We start from the raw sequence: 17053 nt of genomic DNA, 5'->3' as shown, positions 1-17053 counted from the left end.
TTGCTTCGTTAGCTGTTGTCAGTTAAATATTGGTTTAAATAAACTAATTTGGATTTATAAAATGATTTGAGGATCACCAAAATTTATAATGATAAATATATTCACCAACTTCTCTATCTCTCATCCTTCATTACAGGCAGCTGCTACTGCTGATCTGCTGCTGCTGCTTGCTGGTCTCCTTCCTCCTCCTCGTTTGGTTTGTTGTGATCAGATCGGATTCAGATCGAATGGCGAGGGCGGGAGGGATGACGAACGCGGTGAACGTGGGGATCGCCGTCCAGGCCGACTGGGAGAACCGCGAGTTCATCGCCAACATCTCCCTAAACATTCGCCGCCTCTTTGACTTCCTCCTCCAATTCGGTCTCTCTCTCTCTCTCTCTCGTTTCGTTTTGATGCAAATTAGGTGGTTGTGCTTGGGATCTGATCAAGATTAACCCCTCGATCGTGAGATACCAAGTGAAGTCTATCCTCTGATATGGGAATCGTGACCCCGAGACGATGCGGATCCAGGTGTTGGAAGTTGGGGGGATTCGGAAATGGTACTGTCGGCGGATTTATTCTTCAATTTATTGGGTTCAGGGCGTGGTCAATTCATCGTCTTTTTGTTGGATTTGTTTTGAGATGCTGATATTATCGCTAATGCCGCATACTTTAGGATCTAGGTCTTGTAATCCTTCTGTCTTTGGCCAATTGTCAAGCAAGCAAAGAAAGAAAAAGAGGGAAAATGGTTGAAGTTAGGATGCTCGCAAAAGCTTGGGAATTGTCACCTTGTAGATGATCAAAATAAGATGAAAGGACAATATGGTTACCTCTAAATAGTAGAATAAATGGGAAGAAATTTAGTGAAGTTGAGGAAGCTTGGATTAACTCTCTTTCTTTTGATCTTTGTAATGCTCACTAGAACTAGAATAGAAATGCAGAAGGCTCTTGTAGGATGTAAACTCCTGAGGACAAGTCTGAATCCATTAGCCGGACCCCTGAAGTCCAACTTTGGCTGTGCACTGCCGATGATTTGATGTAGCTGTTTTCTAGATTATGTACAGGAATGAATAGTAGGAGAATCAACTTTTATTTTTTTTCTCTGTTTGCAGAAAATTTAACTTTCATAAAGCAACAATAAAGTTCAGAAGAGCAGCTGCTTAAATATCTAATTAGAAGTTGTATATATATATATATATATATAATTGGATAAAATTTAAACACCTATTCCATGGAAGCATGGAGCAAAGATCTAGCATGACACGCTCAAGCTTAAATGGTGATGTTGAGCGGCAGCAAGTCATGATATGGCAGAGTGTTTTTTTAGTGCTATAACATACTATCTAAAACTATAATAAAAATAAATTTGGTTAATTTTTGGCAACATTAGATTTCCATTTGTTCAATAATTTTGGTCAAGAATAGGTTATCTTAATAAACTATTCTAGTTTTCTAAAACAATGTAATTACAGTCACATAAATTTGTTTCTGCTTTTGTAGGTCTATAAGTTATGTTGTACATTATATGTTATTATGTTCTCAAGGCCAAGGCTAATGATGTATATCTATTAAATTACCTTAGATGTCCTTTTAGCTTAGTTTGTATTTCTTGCCCTAGACATTTTCCACATTTTTATATGTCGTGGGAGATTTTGGATAAGTAATAAGTTGCTAGGTGGCAGCATAGTGGCAATTTGAGATGACTACACAAAAATGGATAGGATTGCATTCCTACCAAGGATTTAAATTCATTTGGAATTAAGTGTATTGAGTTCTTAACAAATTATTGTCTGATTGGCATCAATGTAGATGAGGTAGATGGTTTGCCAATTCTGGATTCTTTGTAACAGAGGAATCCATCACCATAGAGATATTAGAAACTAAGACATGCTTGGAAGGAGGCAGATTAATTCTTTCTTGCATTTCAAGAATTTCATACTTTTCACCTTATGCTAAATCAATGTCTTTTGTCTCTGTTGAGACATTCGGATTGGTTAGTGTATTATTGCACAAGTGATGAGTTTCAAATTCGAGCTCATGTGTGAGCATCATATATGCCATTGAATGTAAATGAAAATATTTTTTAAAATTTTAAATTTAAAAAAAATCAATATGCCCTTTGAGTGGACATAAATCTCACTTACAAGCATTTTTTTGGACATAAAAGTACTCAATTGCTAGACATCTGCATCCTTTGATTGAGGAAAGCTATTACCTCATCTGAAGCTGTGATATGAGTACTCAATATTGCAGGAGGTTTCCCATGGATATAACTTGTTAAATTTACTCCCCTTTTCGATGATTATATCTTTGTTCTTCATCCATATGCATCAGTTGTAAGCATGACATCTTTTGCTGCTTCCAATACTTGGACTGGCTGGTGTCTTTGGTGCATGGCATTCTACAAATACTTTTTTGATATCATGAGAAACATCCGTAGATAGAAAACCGAAAACACACATGGCTATGATGAATGTGTTGGGCCTAATTAGAGAGTCTAGGCTATTGAAATCTAATGAGAATAACTCATTTTTTCATTAATGCACCCATGCATGTGTTTTGATTCTTCATGATTTCATTCTTATGCTTTTCCAGAGGCTACAACAAAGGGCAAGCTGGCTGCATTGAATGAGAAGCTTGATGTCTTAGAGCATAGGTTGCAGGTGCTTGAGGTCCAAGTCAGCAGTGTAACAACAAATCCCTCTGTGTTTAACTAAGTTGTACTTCTGATATGTTCTCTGATACTGTAACTAGATTGTTAGACCTCTGGAAATTACAACCTATCTTGTCAATTTCACACATCGTTTTTCAATATGGCCATGGGGATTATATATGCCTCTTATTCAATCTTGATAATGCAATTTGTTGAGAGTGTGACAGTATGTCAACCATTGAAATTTATTGAGATGATAAACTGGTGACTTCAGAGCCTTTTGACTCATCTTAAAAATGATGAACAGATTGGTTGATAGATACATTTCACAGTAAAAATAACTTAAAATCTCTACAGCTTTTCTGTGTTAGCTGGATCTTAAATCTGTCTTATTTGGATGGATCTAGGTTGATAACAATTGAAGGTATTATAGTCACAGATGCACGAGCTAGTTATTGCCGTTTAGCCTTCTGTTTCTTCACAAAATATGTTAACAAGCCTTTGACATTTACATGAATCTGATATTAATTTCTATGAATGATTGTGAATCAGGTAAACAGTCTTCCTACCCATAAGAAATCTTGGAAACTCCTGTGAGTATTGTGTTGCATCTGCATTCTTATGTGATTCTATGTTTTACAGAATCTGATCAAATTCGAGTACATAGCAACCTCTGTCCCATATTGTCAAGTCTAATTTGGATCCAACTTGAAATGCTTATAATTTGATCTGATGATATAATATATTAAAAAATGATTAGGGATGATGGTGGATTAATTTTTTTTAGTACTTGATTTTGTTCGACCCATTTAACGAAGATTTGGATATCCTTACGGTCTAATTGCTCCATTTTTATTAATCTGATTCAGGTTTCATAACTGTTAGATATACCATCTCAATGTTAAAATTGTTGAAGTGTTCAAAACTGAACCAGCTTATAAAATGTATAATAATTAGTAAGACTTATGTAAAATTGCTACAGAAAAGTTTGATCAAACAGGTATAAGACCTTATTACCTGAGCTGATATGACAAACTTCTTGCTAAAGAGTATTAATCTTTTAGGTAAATACTGCTATACTTGTAGCAGGAGAAGCTTCACCAGATCACAGGAAGGAACAGAGAGCTTCATTACCTTCACCAATGTATCAATGTCAGCTTCATTCTCAGCGACATCGTTCACTGTCAGATGCATTGTTTGCTTCATCCATGGAGTTTGAGACGCCGACAAGAAGAGATACAACACCTGCACTCGACTTCTGTGGTCTGTACACTGTAAGATAGGGAAAGTGAGCTCCCTCCGCAGATATACTTACCATTGTCTTCCCTCTTCCTGCATGCTTCAGTGCCCTATTAGTGGACTGTCTGTACTCAAAAGCTTGTCGATGGTCGGTCCGTGAACTGTCGCAGGAACAAGCTTTGCCAAGCAGAAACTAAGGGAGCGTTTGACTGCACCTATCCATATCTCGGTGAAGCTTCTGTTGGGTACTATTGGCATCATCACAAATGTAGAATAGTATTTGCAGACCAAGACCGCTTTGTTCGACTGTTTCTAAGACAGTTGGGTCGAACCAAGCAAAACGAAAGGAAGACGACATTCCAAGCAGGTAGAGTTGTACCAGAGGCCATTTAATTGCAAGAGGCCACGGTTTCAAAGCAAGAAAGGCAGAAAGAAAGATCCATTAACTAGCAAAGGTGGAGTTGTACAAAATACTGTACTCTTCTTGTACAAAAGAAAGGTGGCGGTTTTCTGAAGCTGTCTTCTGGATCGAGAAAGAGAGAGCGAGAGAGAGAGAGAGAGAGAGAGAGAGAAAGAAAGGTGGGTGGATTCTGAAGCTTAACAGCGACAAGTGGATGAACAAATGTCCCATAATTTAGTGATGAGATAAATACTAGTGGATCAACACTTGCTCTCTGACAAGAACTTCTCACAAAAAAATCAATGATTCATAGTCAGACTTGTGTTTTGGCAGAATCAGTACAGAGATTCTATATTGCTCACTGCTACAAAAAGGTACTGTGAGTAGCACTATCTGTTCGTAGTCTTCATAAAGCTCGACCTACAACGGAAGAAAAAGAGTGTGTTGTTCTTCCAAAATGTACAAGTAGAATATGGACAGTACAGATGTTGCTTTTGTGTGAATAGATTAGGACTAACTGTTAGTAAAACACTTTGCTAATGCACTATCATGTTGCAAACTTGTAGGAAATTAAAATGATTTCAACATCTATTTCACAATCTGAGAAATCTACTCACTGCTGGATTCTTTCCACAACTTACTTGTAGTTGAAGGATCCAACTCAATTCATTTACAGGCACTACACATATGGATCCTAAATGAACTTTTGGTCAAGAACTTCACACAAGAAACCAACAAACTAATACCCAATATTTTAGCTTTTTCCAATGCTGCATTATCATAATTTCTTGTTGATGTCTGACTAATGTGGTTATTTCTTTCAGATTAGTATCGAGCACTGTCCCAATGGTTGAATCAGATCAACCATTCATCACATCCATGCAGCAACTACATGAAGCAGCTGTAAAACCAAATGAAGAACATACAATATGATCTGTAACAGGTGATGTGGCTTACTGATCATATCTTGTGACATCTGATCATAGCTGAAACATGTGATATACCTCTCTCTCTCTCTCATGATGAATAGAGATGATCGAACCCCAAGGATAGTGGAGATGAGTTAACTGCACTCAAGAACACTTAAGCCAAGTCACTAAAGAAGAAATGGCACATTCTACCGAAGAACTCATCCACCCCCCATGCAGAAATATACATATCTTAATCGTGTATCCCATGAAGCTGCATGCACTTCTACTTCTTCTCAGACTCAACTCGACAACAACCCTAACAAGCTCACATTGTGTTCAACGACTGCTGTATAACATGTGACAGACTGAACAACAAGCCTAGAGAGAAGGCAGTGCGCAGGCCTCCGGCCAGAAAATGATCGGCTTTACTTACTGAAACCAGAGTCAAAAATCCAAGAGAAACCAACAATGAGTTGGTCAGAGACTGGTTGCTTGCAGCAGCACAGGTTAAACTTCACGTACACAATCCCTGTTCTCCCGCACAGTGATCCGCATGCAATGCGCGGCAAAGATCCAACACAAGGGCCACCACATATGCCATTCCTATCGATCATTCCTCTCGTTGCAGTGGTAACTGTGTGTTCACGTGAGGAAGAGCTCGAACTTGCGCTGCAGAGAACGACGACCCATTGATCATGTTCTCCGGTGATTGACCTCATTAGACGAGTTACAATATCCCATAGAATTAGCTCCTCATACACATATATTATGCATGAAGAGTACACATATTATGTGGTTTGGAAACAGATATATGGTTTTTCATGGGGAAAGAACCATTAACTTGTATGTATCTTCTCTTCTTCTGCAACTTTCTATATCACTTTATCTACTTCTTGAAGACGTGATAAATTAGAGATGGAAAACAATAACTGTTTTAATTTTTGTGTGGAAATTAGTGCATGGAAATGCGACTATTTTAGATGGAAGGAATCACGCAAGGAGGACAACAATTTAGAGGGGAATTGCTTTGCTTTTGCAGACAGTGCATGTTTGGATTGTCTGCATATAGTATTTCGAAGGACTGTTGTAAGATGCTCTTTCTGCCAATTCGAGATCTCCAAATCACATCTGAATTACTCTTCATAGATGAACTGTGCATCCGATGTTTCAATGGTTTCTTATGTCCAATTCACCTTTACAGCAGCAAGAATAATAGTTCCAAACTGAAGCAGCATAATTCAAACTATAATATTAGGTTATCTTATATAATGAATGGTTATGATCACATAAAATGGACTCTTCTGAAATCACTATTATTGCAAACATTATCAAACTATAGACTTTTGATATGGTAAAATGGAGAAGCAAATTCAGATGACATAATGTGATTACTCTCTCTCTCTCTCTCTCTCTCTCTCTCTCTCTCTCTGTGAGACTGTTGGATTAGGATTCAGTATTAGGTTTTCTGAGCTTCTTAATTTGTGGGAGGCTGGTCTTCTTGTCTTGCCAATTATTTGAAACGTAGCTGGCGAGATCCTTGCACTGTCACACACATGTTCATGGGTCCTACGACTCCGACGTCCATGGCCAACTTCCAAGGCCTCTGCAAAAGAGGAAGGACGTAACCAGTTGCATGCAAACCATAAACATCCATTTCTTGACCTGACTCAAGCATGCAGTCTCCCTGTTCCTTTTTCCCGGTCTCAGACTTCAAAACTTACGCTACACACACCTTCAAGACTCACATCTCACATGAACACACACACACACACACACACACACACACACACACACACACACACCAGGAAGAGGAGAGACAGAGGGTTGGCCACTGCTAAGCTACAGTAAGGTGATCACTGTTGCGTTATTCTCATGGCATGCATCGCAGTTTGGGGGAACATTTCAGGTCCTTCAATCTATTGGTGCAGCTGCAGCTGCATCTGCTGGCTTGCTATGTTGAGTACAACTGCTACTGAAGGAAGCGTCAAGATTCTGGAATTCTCTGCTGCTTATGGAGTGCTTTTCATGCATGGTAGGCAGGAAACCAATTAATAGCTCTCTAAGCTGGCTCATTGGTTTGATTAGCAAGTAAAAATCTAAGACTCCTTTCTTGTTTTTTATTAGAATCAATCTAAAACCCAATTAAAGTCCAACCTTATTTTTAGTAACTACTAATTTGTTTCCTCAGTGCTTGTCTGATATAAGATGTTACTTGAGTCACAATACATGATTTTTCTTTTTTTTCTTAAGTACATTTAGGAATAGGAGAGGAGAGTATACAAATCTATAAGTGAATATACTGTACATCCTAGAATTGTTAATGTCGAAATCGATAATCGTTATGGAGTTAATCGATCAATTTTTCGAGATCCGTAGATGATTGATTCTTTTAAGAAAATTTCTTAATGGTCCTAATTTTACTTGCATGATGGGTAAAATTATTTTGATGCTCAAATTAGTCTGAGCATCCAAGAAAAGGTCCTTATTTATAGTGAGCATAGAAAAGAGTATTCTTTAAATCAAGAACATTCTGATTTGGTTCTAAATGTCCCAAAATATTGACCATATAAGAAATATTAGAAGTTAAGCTATCAATAATTTCTTTCTTATATATTTTTTTTTCTATGAAACATTAATAACATGAACATTAGTTATACAAGATTTGAGGATCATTATAATTAAACAGATCCAAGACAACCTTCTTTCTTTTATTTTTTTTCTACGAAGCGTAGGTTATACAACAATTACAAAAATGATTTATGACTGACATCCAGTAATTTATTTCATTAAAATAAATTATCTTAATGTGGATTGTATATATAATTCACACCTTATATAATGAATTAATGTTTTTTTTTTGTCTAGCCTATGACTAGGTTTATGACTATGCATTAATGTATATGCATCTATGAAGTTTGTATAAAACATAGAATAGAAGACATCAATTGTTTTCTGACAATCACAGCTAAAGATAATTTTATATTTCATTATATATTCAATACATGAATTATTTTACTAACATTCTTACTTGTCATGAGTTATAATAATATATATAGATACATAAGTGTTCATAATGCTTAACAATTTTGTGTGCTCAGGTAAAAAAAAAAAAAAGTTAATTTGGCCAACATTTAACTCTTCTTCATGTAATTATTTAAGTGTTGATTGACAAGATCAAAAACCTCATTATAATTCAAACATAATACTAATTGGCTTTTAAAGCTGAATAAAATATGATACAATAATCAATCAAACCAAAATGTTAAATACTTGAAGTAATTTAAGGAACACAAACAATAAAATAAAACAGTCATTTTTATTTGTTTCTAATGAAAACAACAAAGTGCATGTTTTCTTTTCTGCAATTCATACAACATATTGTTTTATCATATCAATGCCAACAAGTTGTCCTCTTTCAATTGAAAACAATATGATTATATGTACAGTGGGGGACTCCTATCACCTATTCTTGTAGGATAGGCTCCACAGTAATGTAGCCATTCCATCATTAGTGATCAAATGACTATAATAATTGATGAATATTAGGCTTATAAAGCAATATGTTTATCATTTGTAACCAAAAGATAACATTTGTTTATTGTTAGGAACTGATTAGTGTTTATCAAATGACTATAGTGAAGAACTAATTAGTGAACACAACTCATAGCCACAAGTATTTGCTTATGGAATTCTTTCTAAGGCCTTTGGAGTTTTAAGATTTCTTGACTCCATATTATTCCCACTACATAAAAATCAGGTTTGACAAACTCTTAGCCATATAATTTGGACAAATAATATAATTTTATAGGAGATTTTGCCAGGCATTGGCATTAAAATCAAAAGCTTCCTTTGGACTCCAAACTTGTCTCAATGTCTCCTTCAAAAACTTGGGCTGTTGTTTCACATTGTTCACATCAAGAAGTCCTATGAAGTTCCTCAAATTAAAGGGTGGAATCTTCATCTTTTTATAGCCATCACAAGAAACATGTAGTAGTGGAGCTACTTCCATGTTCTATCTACTTCATTACAAGTAGCATAAATTTGGATTAGTGCAATAACAAATACTTACATGTTGATTATTATACACTACAAAGTCTGAAACTTCTCAGTATGAGTTATCCTACAAACCTGCAGCCTAAATCCTACTCCCTATTGGGGTTTTCTTAACAGTAAGCACTTGGATGTTCTTGGTGGTCACATTAGGAGAAAAGGTCTTGGTTGCATCACCAAATAATATACATATAGATAAGCAGTACCAAGGTCATACTGGTCACCTCTGGATTTCATCTTTTAATCTGCAGACACTTGTCTTTGAGTGATACCTAGGGTTCTTCCTTGCCTGTTCTGCCCTAATTAACCCAGGTTAATCATCTTGGCTGGAAAAGATGAGACTGTTGTCACCCTGAATTGCTTGGCCAGCCACGCATGAGGCTTGGAGAAACATGCATGGATGATGTTGGACCTCCCACTTTTTTAGTAGCTCTCACTCCATGCCAAGAGAGACGAGGGAATCCTTTGTCCTCCTCTCTCACACCCAAAAACCTCAGAAGCCAACCATTTCTCCATTTGTCCTCCTCCTCCATTCAAAAACCAAAGGCACAGCCCCTACTTGGTTCTTCCTCACTTGTGTGCATGAGGAGGTGTCCTGATGGTGCTGCCCTCCTTATGATGGTCCATTTCCTCCACCTGGTAATCATCCCCTGGATTCAATTCCATCATGCAGCCTCAAAGCCTTTCCCTCCAACACAAAGGCTGCCCTAAAACCCTAATGGTGACAAGCCTGTTCGATTACACTAGAGCAAAGACAGCTTCTTGGTTTCCTGAGTCTGTCACCAGCTGCAGACAAAACCCATGCAATTCCCCACTTACAAGAAGAAAACACTTGGAAAGACTCCCGTTTATGTGAGTGGGTTTGATGAGAACCTTATCATTTCTACTTCTCTTACATGCATACATGAAGAGACAAACACAGACAACCATCAAGAAACTGTAGAGTGAGAAGGAGTCACCCTATCCTTAAACCTCCTCTTTGCGAGCTTTCTATCTCCTCCTCCTCCTCCCCTAGTGTCTTTCATCCCATCTTTCTTGGCGTCCAGGAGCCATGCATGAGCTCTGTGATCTCAAGGTCCTTGTCGATGGGCAGCACACTTTCCTCCTTCACGAGGTGTTCGATCTTTAACCCCCTCCTCCCATGTGATGAATCGTTTCAAGAAATCTGAATCTTGTTGTGTCTTGGCTCTAATGCAGAAGACCATCTGCTCGTTCTCGGGGAGGATGAAGAAGATGGTGAAGCAGGAGCGCAAGAGAAGCCAAGGCAAAGGCTGGGCGGCGCTCAAGATGATGGAGTTCCCCGGCGGCCCGGATGGGTTCGAGTTGGTGTCAAGATTCTGCTACAACGGCGGGAGCATCGCGATGAGCCCAGCCAACGTTTGTGTCCTCCACTGCTCTGCTATTCTTCTTGAGATGACCGAGGAGGTCGCCGCCTGCAATCTGTTGAGGCAGACGGAGACGTTCTTGGAAGGCCTGTTCTACTGGACGTGGAGCGAGATCTTGACGGCCTTGAAGAGCTGCGAGACCTTGTTCCCCACCGCTGATTCCTCCGGCCTGGTCTACAAGCTCATCTCCTCTCTCCTCGAGAAGATCTCGGCCAATTCAGGGACGCCGCTTACGTCCGCGACACTCTGCCCTTCCTCATCCTCTTCCTCCTCGTCGCCCGAGACCTCCGGCCTAATGCACTCTTCATCCACCAAGACTTCCGAGGCCAGCAAGCCTTGTTTCGGTAGGGAGTGGTGGTTCGACGATCTCACCAATCTGTCCCCCACCATCATAGAGAAGATGATGAAGGCCCTCGGAGCCTATGGCACCGACAACAGGAACCTCATCTTGACCAGGTTTCTCTTGTATTACCTAAAAGCTGCAGGCCAAAAGGCAAGCTTTTGTGGTGGTGGTGGTGGTGGAAATCATGGGCAGGGCAAGGAAGAGTACGGTGGTCTCGCGGACACTGCAGTCTATGGAGTGGCACTGATGGGAAGAACAGCCTTTTCTTGCAGAGGACTCTTCTGGGTTCTGAGAGTGGTCTCTGGCTTGGGACTCAGCAGGGAGTGCAGGCAAAAACTGGAGATGTTGATGGGCCTCATGCTCGACCAAGCCACCTTGGATGATCTCTTGGTCTCCGGTCACAATAATGGTGCCTATGATGTGAATCTGGTGGTGAGATTGGTCAGGATCTTTGTGGGTGCTGAGGAGAGCAATGCTTCATCCCTGCAGAGGATGAAGAAGGTTGGAAGGCTAATTGACAAGTACTTGGGCGAGATCTCCCCTGACCAGAGCTTGAAGGTCTCTAAGTTTCTTGGACTGGCTGAGAGCCTCCCAGACTCTGCTAGAGACTGCTTCGATGGGGTCTACAGAGCCTTAGACATCTATCTTGAGGTAAACCATCGAACACCTTTACGGTTAATTCTTTTCTTGGATTACAGTTTGATTGCATGTAGAGATAGGCAGTCGTTTGGGTGAACATAAAGAGTACAAGAACTTCTGCAAATTCTCTAAATCTTTGTTACAGAGTACTACTAGAAGCAAGAAAGGAACTGCTTAATCATTGATGTTTCTGTGAGCTCTGCAATGTGTTCTCAAGAAATGTAGTTCTTCATTCATTTGGATAAATTGGTAGGAGGTTGGAAAAAAAATTCCCTTTTGATCTTTACATTTTTGTTTCATTTCTAGCTCAAATAAGTTCTGGCAGATTGATCTTTTCTGTACCACATCTTCAGAGGCACAATTCAATCCTGTTCTATCTGGTGCTTGATGACAACCCAATCCTATATTTCTGTTTGCAAGTGATCAGCTATATATGAAGTCAGCAGATTTCTGACATGAATTCATTTCTTATCATTACTAGCTGACCTGAATGCTTTCATGATCATGATCACATATCTGCCTTCGGTCATTGCTGATTTGGTTTGATCTTGCCTCAGTCACATCCAACACTCTCTATCGAGGAGCGAACGAGGCTGTGTCGATGCCTGAACTACGAGAAGCTCACGCTCGAGGCCTGCAAAGACCTTGCAAAGAACAGGAGGATCCCACCAGGGATTGCAGTGCAAGCACTGGCCTCGCAGCAATCCAAGCTCCAGATTAGGACTAATGTGGATGATAGGCATGGCACAGATCAGAAGCTAAGAAGAGTTAAATGTGCCGTGCCAGTGGAGCACAAGAGGGCTTCTCCAAAGCCACTGGACGAGAAGGAAGAGCTAAAGTTCAACCTGCAAAGAATGCAGAACAGGGTGATGGAGCTGGAGAAAGTTTGCCGGGAGATGAAAGGTCAGATGTCCAAGATGGTCAACAACAAGTCCTACCACAATGCTAGGGGACTGTCAAGGCTCTGTTAGCTGTGTGCTTCTCCACTGTCCTCCTCAACCTCTACACCTCGCAACACCGGGTTTTTCTTTCTGTATAGTTCAGTAGATCTGAGTGGTGTACATTGCTAGGTGAAGTTTACTTCTGATTCAGTTTCAAAATTTTGCCACCTACTGATTTGTTCTCATTCCTACCTTGTGTAGTAAGCTCTAGATATATCAGATCATCGAAACTGAAGGCTGTTTTCAGATATTGTAAAGCTTTTAAGTATCCTAATTGTCATTCTGAGTTTGATTGAGTTCTTCAGCTTTCCTTTGCTTTCCTCATTCATCAGCAAAGGTGTCCACATGTTTAGGGATGAGTCTGACTACAATTGGCACATGATACACTTGATATTTGTTTTGGTTATTCCAAATCCAGAGGCATTCATATCTCCACCACATCTTTGATATTAAACACTTTTTACTCAGAATCATAACAAGTATCAACATTTGGAAAGCCACTTGTGGATAGATTTTTGCAAGTGAACGGTCAAAATACAATTAGAAATCAATGCAAGTTACCGAAAAGTGAAGTAGATTATGTTCCATATTCAGATGCATTTGTAGGTTGTTGAAGAATCCAAGAAATAATCACAATTAGGATGCCTTCATATATAGACAAGGTGGTGGAAAATGTGTCTGTTTCCAATGGACCACATCTTCCATTTAGCTTGACATATAAAATTTATACTCTCCAAGTGGTTTCCTAAAATTTTATTGAGAAAAATTTCCTTCATAAACTCTAAGTATTCAACATGTCTTGTGCTCTGAACTCTCTTACCTTCAATTTATACTCTTGAGGATCATTGAATAAATAGATAAGTCAATGTTTAATCCACATAAGCCAAACTAACAGAAAATATCATATCATAGAAGACAAGCAAGTGATGTATCCATAGGGCCTCTGCACCTTACTTTTCTTTTGGGTCTCTTCCTTTGGACAATTGATGACTAATAATACATGAGCTGGTCATGAGGGTTGTACATCTGGTGAATTTACACTATGAAGTATGTGAGATGATTGAAACTGAAGGGGGATTGTTGAATCTTATAAATCCTTCAGCTGTCCTAATTATTGATTGTTTTGGGATATGTTCTTCACCTTTGATTTCATGGTTAAAGCATTGCTTGTTTCAATGCATTGGGATTTCAAGCATCTCTACAAAGCTGACATAATTGTTGCATTGGGTGCTATGATTCAAAATCTCATTTAAACTAAACTAAGAATCTTACAGTATGATAATGTTTGTAGCAGGGGTACAGTTCTTGAGATCAAATGACTCAGAGTTCGAAATTAATGATTGCATTTGGAAAGCCATACAATTTTCCTCTAAATTGTAAAAATAATGATTGCATTTGGAAAGCCACATCTGAATAGCTATTTACAAACAAATATTTTGAGATCAATGATCAAAATGTCCTATTACAAGTCACAAGCTACTGTACAAATGAATGAGATAATATTATTAGATTCCCTTTTTTAGATGGATGTGTAGGTTGTTAAAACATCACAATCACAATGTGCAACAAAGGGGCATCTCAATGCATGACAAGCTGTGTGTGATAAAAACCAAAAGCAGTGGGCTAAGTGCAGAAACTGTCAGTCTCTGTTGTGAATTATTTAAGGCTCTAAGGATGCATTATAATCAACAAGTGGTTAACATAGATTCTATGAGAGAGAGAGATATACCATATGTTCTTCCCTTTTTGAATAGGAAATCTACAACTTGTTCAAAAGCAAGAGAGATGTCAATAGATCAGTTGTGATGTCATGGGGCTTTGGAAAACTTTGATTTAGAAAATGATTCCACAAGAAGAAGTTTGTATCAATTTCATCAATTGTAGTCTATAAGGTAGAGGAAAAGATAATTAAGGGACATGAGGAACATAAAGAAAATATGTGAAGAAACTCAATAATGGTAGGAAAAGTAAGCTATTATTTAGGAGCAGACTGAAGAGGAAGTTTGAAGTAGAAAAAGAAGGATAAAGAATTCAAAAGGTCATAAAAACAATGAATATGTGATAGGCTTTAGAAAAACTTTGATAAAGGAAATAGTTGACAGAATGGTTGTGCAAACAAGCACATGAAATCCACCAAAAGAAGTTTAAATCCATCTCATCAAATATGTAGATCATATGGTAGAAAAACAGAAAACAAGGGACATGGGAAGCATAAAGAAAGAAAAATGATGATGTTAGGAGAAGTAATTTATTCTTTAGAGAGGAATTAAAAGTTTAATATGTGACAAAAGATAAAAATAAAAATAAGTTTCATCATCATTACTCATATCTTAGTAACTCTACTTGTTCATTTTGTCCCATGTTACAAAGTAATATGATCATATCCTAACATGTAAGACTAATTATGAGGAAATATTAGATAGAATTGACTTCAACAGTTCAACATTACTGGCTACATTGTCGGTGAGCGTTTGGAGCAAACAATAATTCTGATTCCATGCATGTTTGAATGCAAATTTGTGTGTTTCTTGGATGATGACAATTATTGGCTCGGAAGAAGAGGAAGAAGAAGAAGAAGAAGAAGTCGGCAACCTTTTTCTTCCAAATCTTTTTCTCGTGTGGATCCATCCAACTCATGTTGGGGTGTATTTCTGTACATCTTGTCTCCGTGTAACTATCATCATGTGGTCGCACTTCATCTTAGAATCTACAAAATAGTTATACAAATCAAAATTCAAAATAAGAATGTGAGAGGGAAAAAATATCGTTGACGACTTAGTCAGGCCGATATGATCTCGACTCATATATATATATATATATATATATATATATTTGAGATGTCTCCAACGTAGAAATAATATATTCCCAATGTGAAAATATCATGCTCTCATGATGTCACATGCACCAAAATAGAGATAAGAAGGGGTTTCTTGACCTGATCCCTTCGATATTCTAATTAGTAATATGAAATCACCAAATGTAAGTTTAAGTAGTTCAAAATGAGTCCCTTGCATTGGGTTTAAAATATCCTTTTATATATAAAGGATGAGAAGATACTCTATAATTACCTTACTGGTCAATAATGGATGAGAAGGAAGCTTATGATTGTTTTCCTGCTTTGAATTTTCAACTATGTATGTAGATGGGTGGAGGGTGACTTGAATCTCACATTTTATTCCCCCTTCCCATGAAGACGTGTTTTGGAGCTCTTGTAAGAGGGGTTTGAAGTGCATTGTTTAGTTCGTCTGACATGGGAACATTCAAGATCTTGTCTTGTGGGTCATGTTTTTTTTATTAAGGTGGTTTGGTCACATTGGACTTATGTTTCTATTGTAGCAGATTTTTTTTCGGATGGGTCAAATTTTCCTAACTCACGCATCTCAATGTATTTGGCCGTGTATCTTCATCATAGCATATTTATCTTAATGCAGCCAAGTTTTCTGACTCACACGTCTCGGGCATATTTGGTTTTGCATCTTCGTCATAACAGATTTATCTTATCATAGGTTAGGTTTTCCCGACTTATGCATCTCGGGCATATTTGACCTTACACTTTCGTCATAGCGGATTTCTCTTGACATAAGTCGAGTTTTTACAACTTACGTATCTCAAGCACCTCTGACCTTATACTTCCATCGTAACGAATTTAAAGTCATTTTTCCACTGTAACAGATCTTAAGTCTTCTTGTCATGACGGGTTTCAAATTTTCTTTTTGCTATTATAGATTTCATATCTTTCCTCTACTATTGTGGATCTCGGGTCATCCTGCATGGCAGACTTCAAATCTTCTCTTTGCCATGGTGAATTTCATGTCCCTTCTCTATCATAGTGGGCTTCAAATCTTCTTTCCACTATAGTGGATTTCATGTCACTTCTTCATCGTAGTGGATCTTGGGTCATCCCGCCATGATGAGCTTCAAATCTTGTTTCCACCATGATAGATTTCATATCCCTTCTCTATCATAGTGGATCTTGGGTCTTCTCATCGTATCGGGCTTCAAATTTTTTTTCCACCATGATATATTTCATATATCTTCTTTGTTGTAGCCGATCTTAGGTCTTCCGGTCATTGTGGCAAATTTCGGGTCCTCTCGCCATGGCAGGCTTCAAGTCCTCTCTCCCCTATGGATGATGTTGATTCCCATTGACAAATTTCAAGTCCTCTTCCCCCCCCCCTCCCGCCCCGCGGCAAAAGTACTACGGGTTTAAGGTAGGGCCTCCTCACTCGAGTGTTTATTAAGAGGATTAGTAGACAAATGTTTCTGCGACATTGGGTGCTCCTTCTAGCGCCAAAATGTTAGGAAAAAATATCGTTCACGTCTTGGTCAACCCGACGTGGTCCAGACCCGTATGCATAGGAATGTCCGAGATGTCTCCGAGGTAAAAATATCATGCTTCTAAGGTGAAAATACTATGCTCATAAGGTGGCACATGCACAAAAACAAAGGTCGAGAGGAATTTCCTAACTCGATCCCTTTGATATTTAAATTAGTAATCTGAAGTCCCGAATAT

The 17053-nt window shown here is 38.4% G+C and overlaps 2 protein-coding genes across 2 annotated transcripts; both read left to right on the top strand.

The window, feature by feature from the left end:
* The first annotated feature begins 118 nt into the window (after positions 1-118).
* On the top strand, positions 119-2826 carry LOC103998795 (protein BRICK1). Its single transcript, XM_009420380.3, has 2 exons — positions 119-360; positions 2575-2826. Exons 1-2 carry the CDS (start codon positions 228-230, stop codon positions 2694-2696), a joined length of 255 nt encoding a protein of 84 aa, XP_009418655.1. The 5' UTR covers positions 119-227; the 3' UTR covers positions 2697-2826.
* Positions 2827-9748: 6922 nt separating this feature from the next.
* LOC103998794 (BTB/POZ domain-containing protein At1g50280-like) lies at positions 9749-12970 on the top strand. Its single transcript, XM_009420379.3, has 3 exons — positions 9749-10346; positions 10430-11611; positions 12157-12970. The coding sequence occupies exons 1-3, from the start codon at positions 10284-10286 to the stop codon at positions 12568-12570; spliced, it is 1659 nt and encodes a 552-aa protein (XP_009418654.2). The 5' UTR covers positions 9749-10283; the 3' UTR covers positions 12571-12970.
* The last annotated feature ends 4083 nt before the right edge of the window (positions 12971-17053 follow it).

This window comes from Musa acuminata, chromosome BXJ2-9 (assembly GCF_036884655.1).
Source record: "Musa acuminata AAA Group cultivar baxijiao chromosome BXJ2-9, Cavendish_Baxijiao_AAA, whole genome shotgun sequence".
Classification (NCBI taxonomy): Eukaryota; Viridiplantae; Streptophyta; class Magnoliopsida; order Zingiberales; family Musaceae; genus Musa; species Musa acuminata.
The sequence above is the reverse complement of the archived record's forward strand: the minus strand, read 5'-3'. Positions and strand labels throughout refer to the sequence as shown.

Bases quoted from the DNA above. Each gene is read 5' to 3' on its own strand.
- LOC103998795 (XM_009420380.3), top strand. From the start codon at position 228: ATGGCGAGGGCGGGAGGGATGACGAACGCGGTGAACGTGGGGATCGCC. The intron at 361-2,574 runs GTCTCTCTCTCT...ATGCTTTTCCAG, and splicing joins TGACTTCCTCCTCCAATTCG to AGGCTACAACAAAGGGCAAG.
- LOC103998794 (XM_009420379.3), top strand. From the start codon at position 10,284: ATGCATGAGCTCTGTGATCTCAAGGTCCTTGTCGATGGGCAGCACACT. The intron at 10,347-10,429 runs GTGTTCGATCTT...GCTCTAATGCAG, and splicing joins ACACTTTCCTCCTTCACGAG to AAGACCATCTGCTCGTTCTC. The intron at 11,612-12,156 runs GTAAACCATCGA...ATCTTGCCTCAG, and splicing joins CCTTAGACATCTATCTTGAG to TCACATCCAACACTCTCTAT.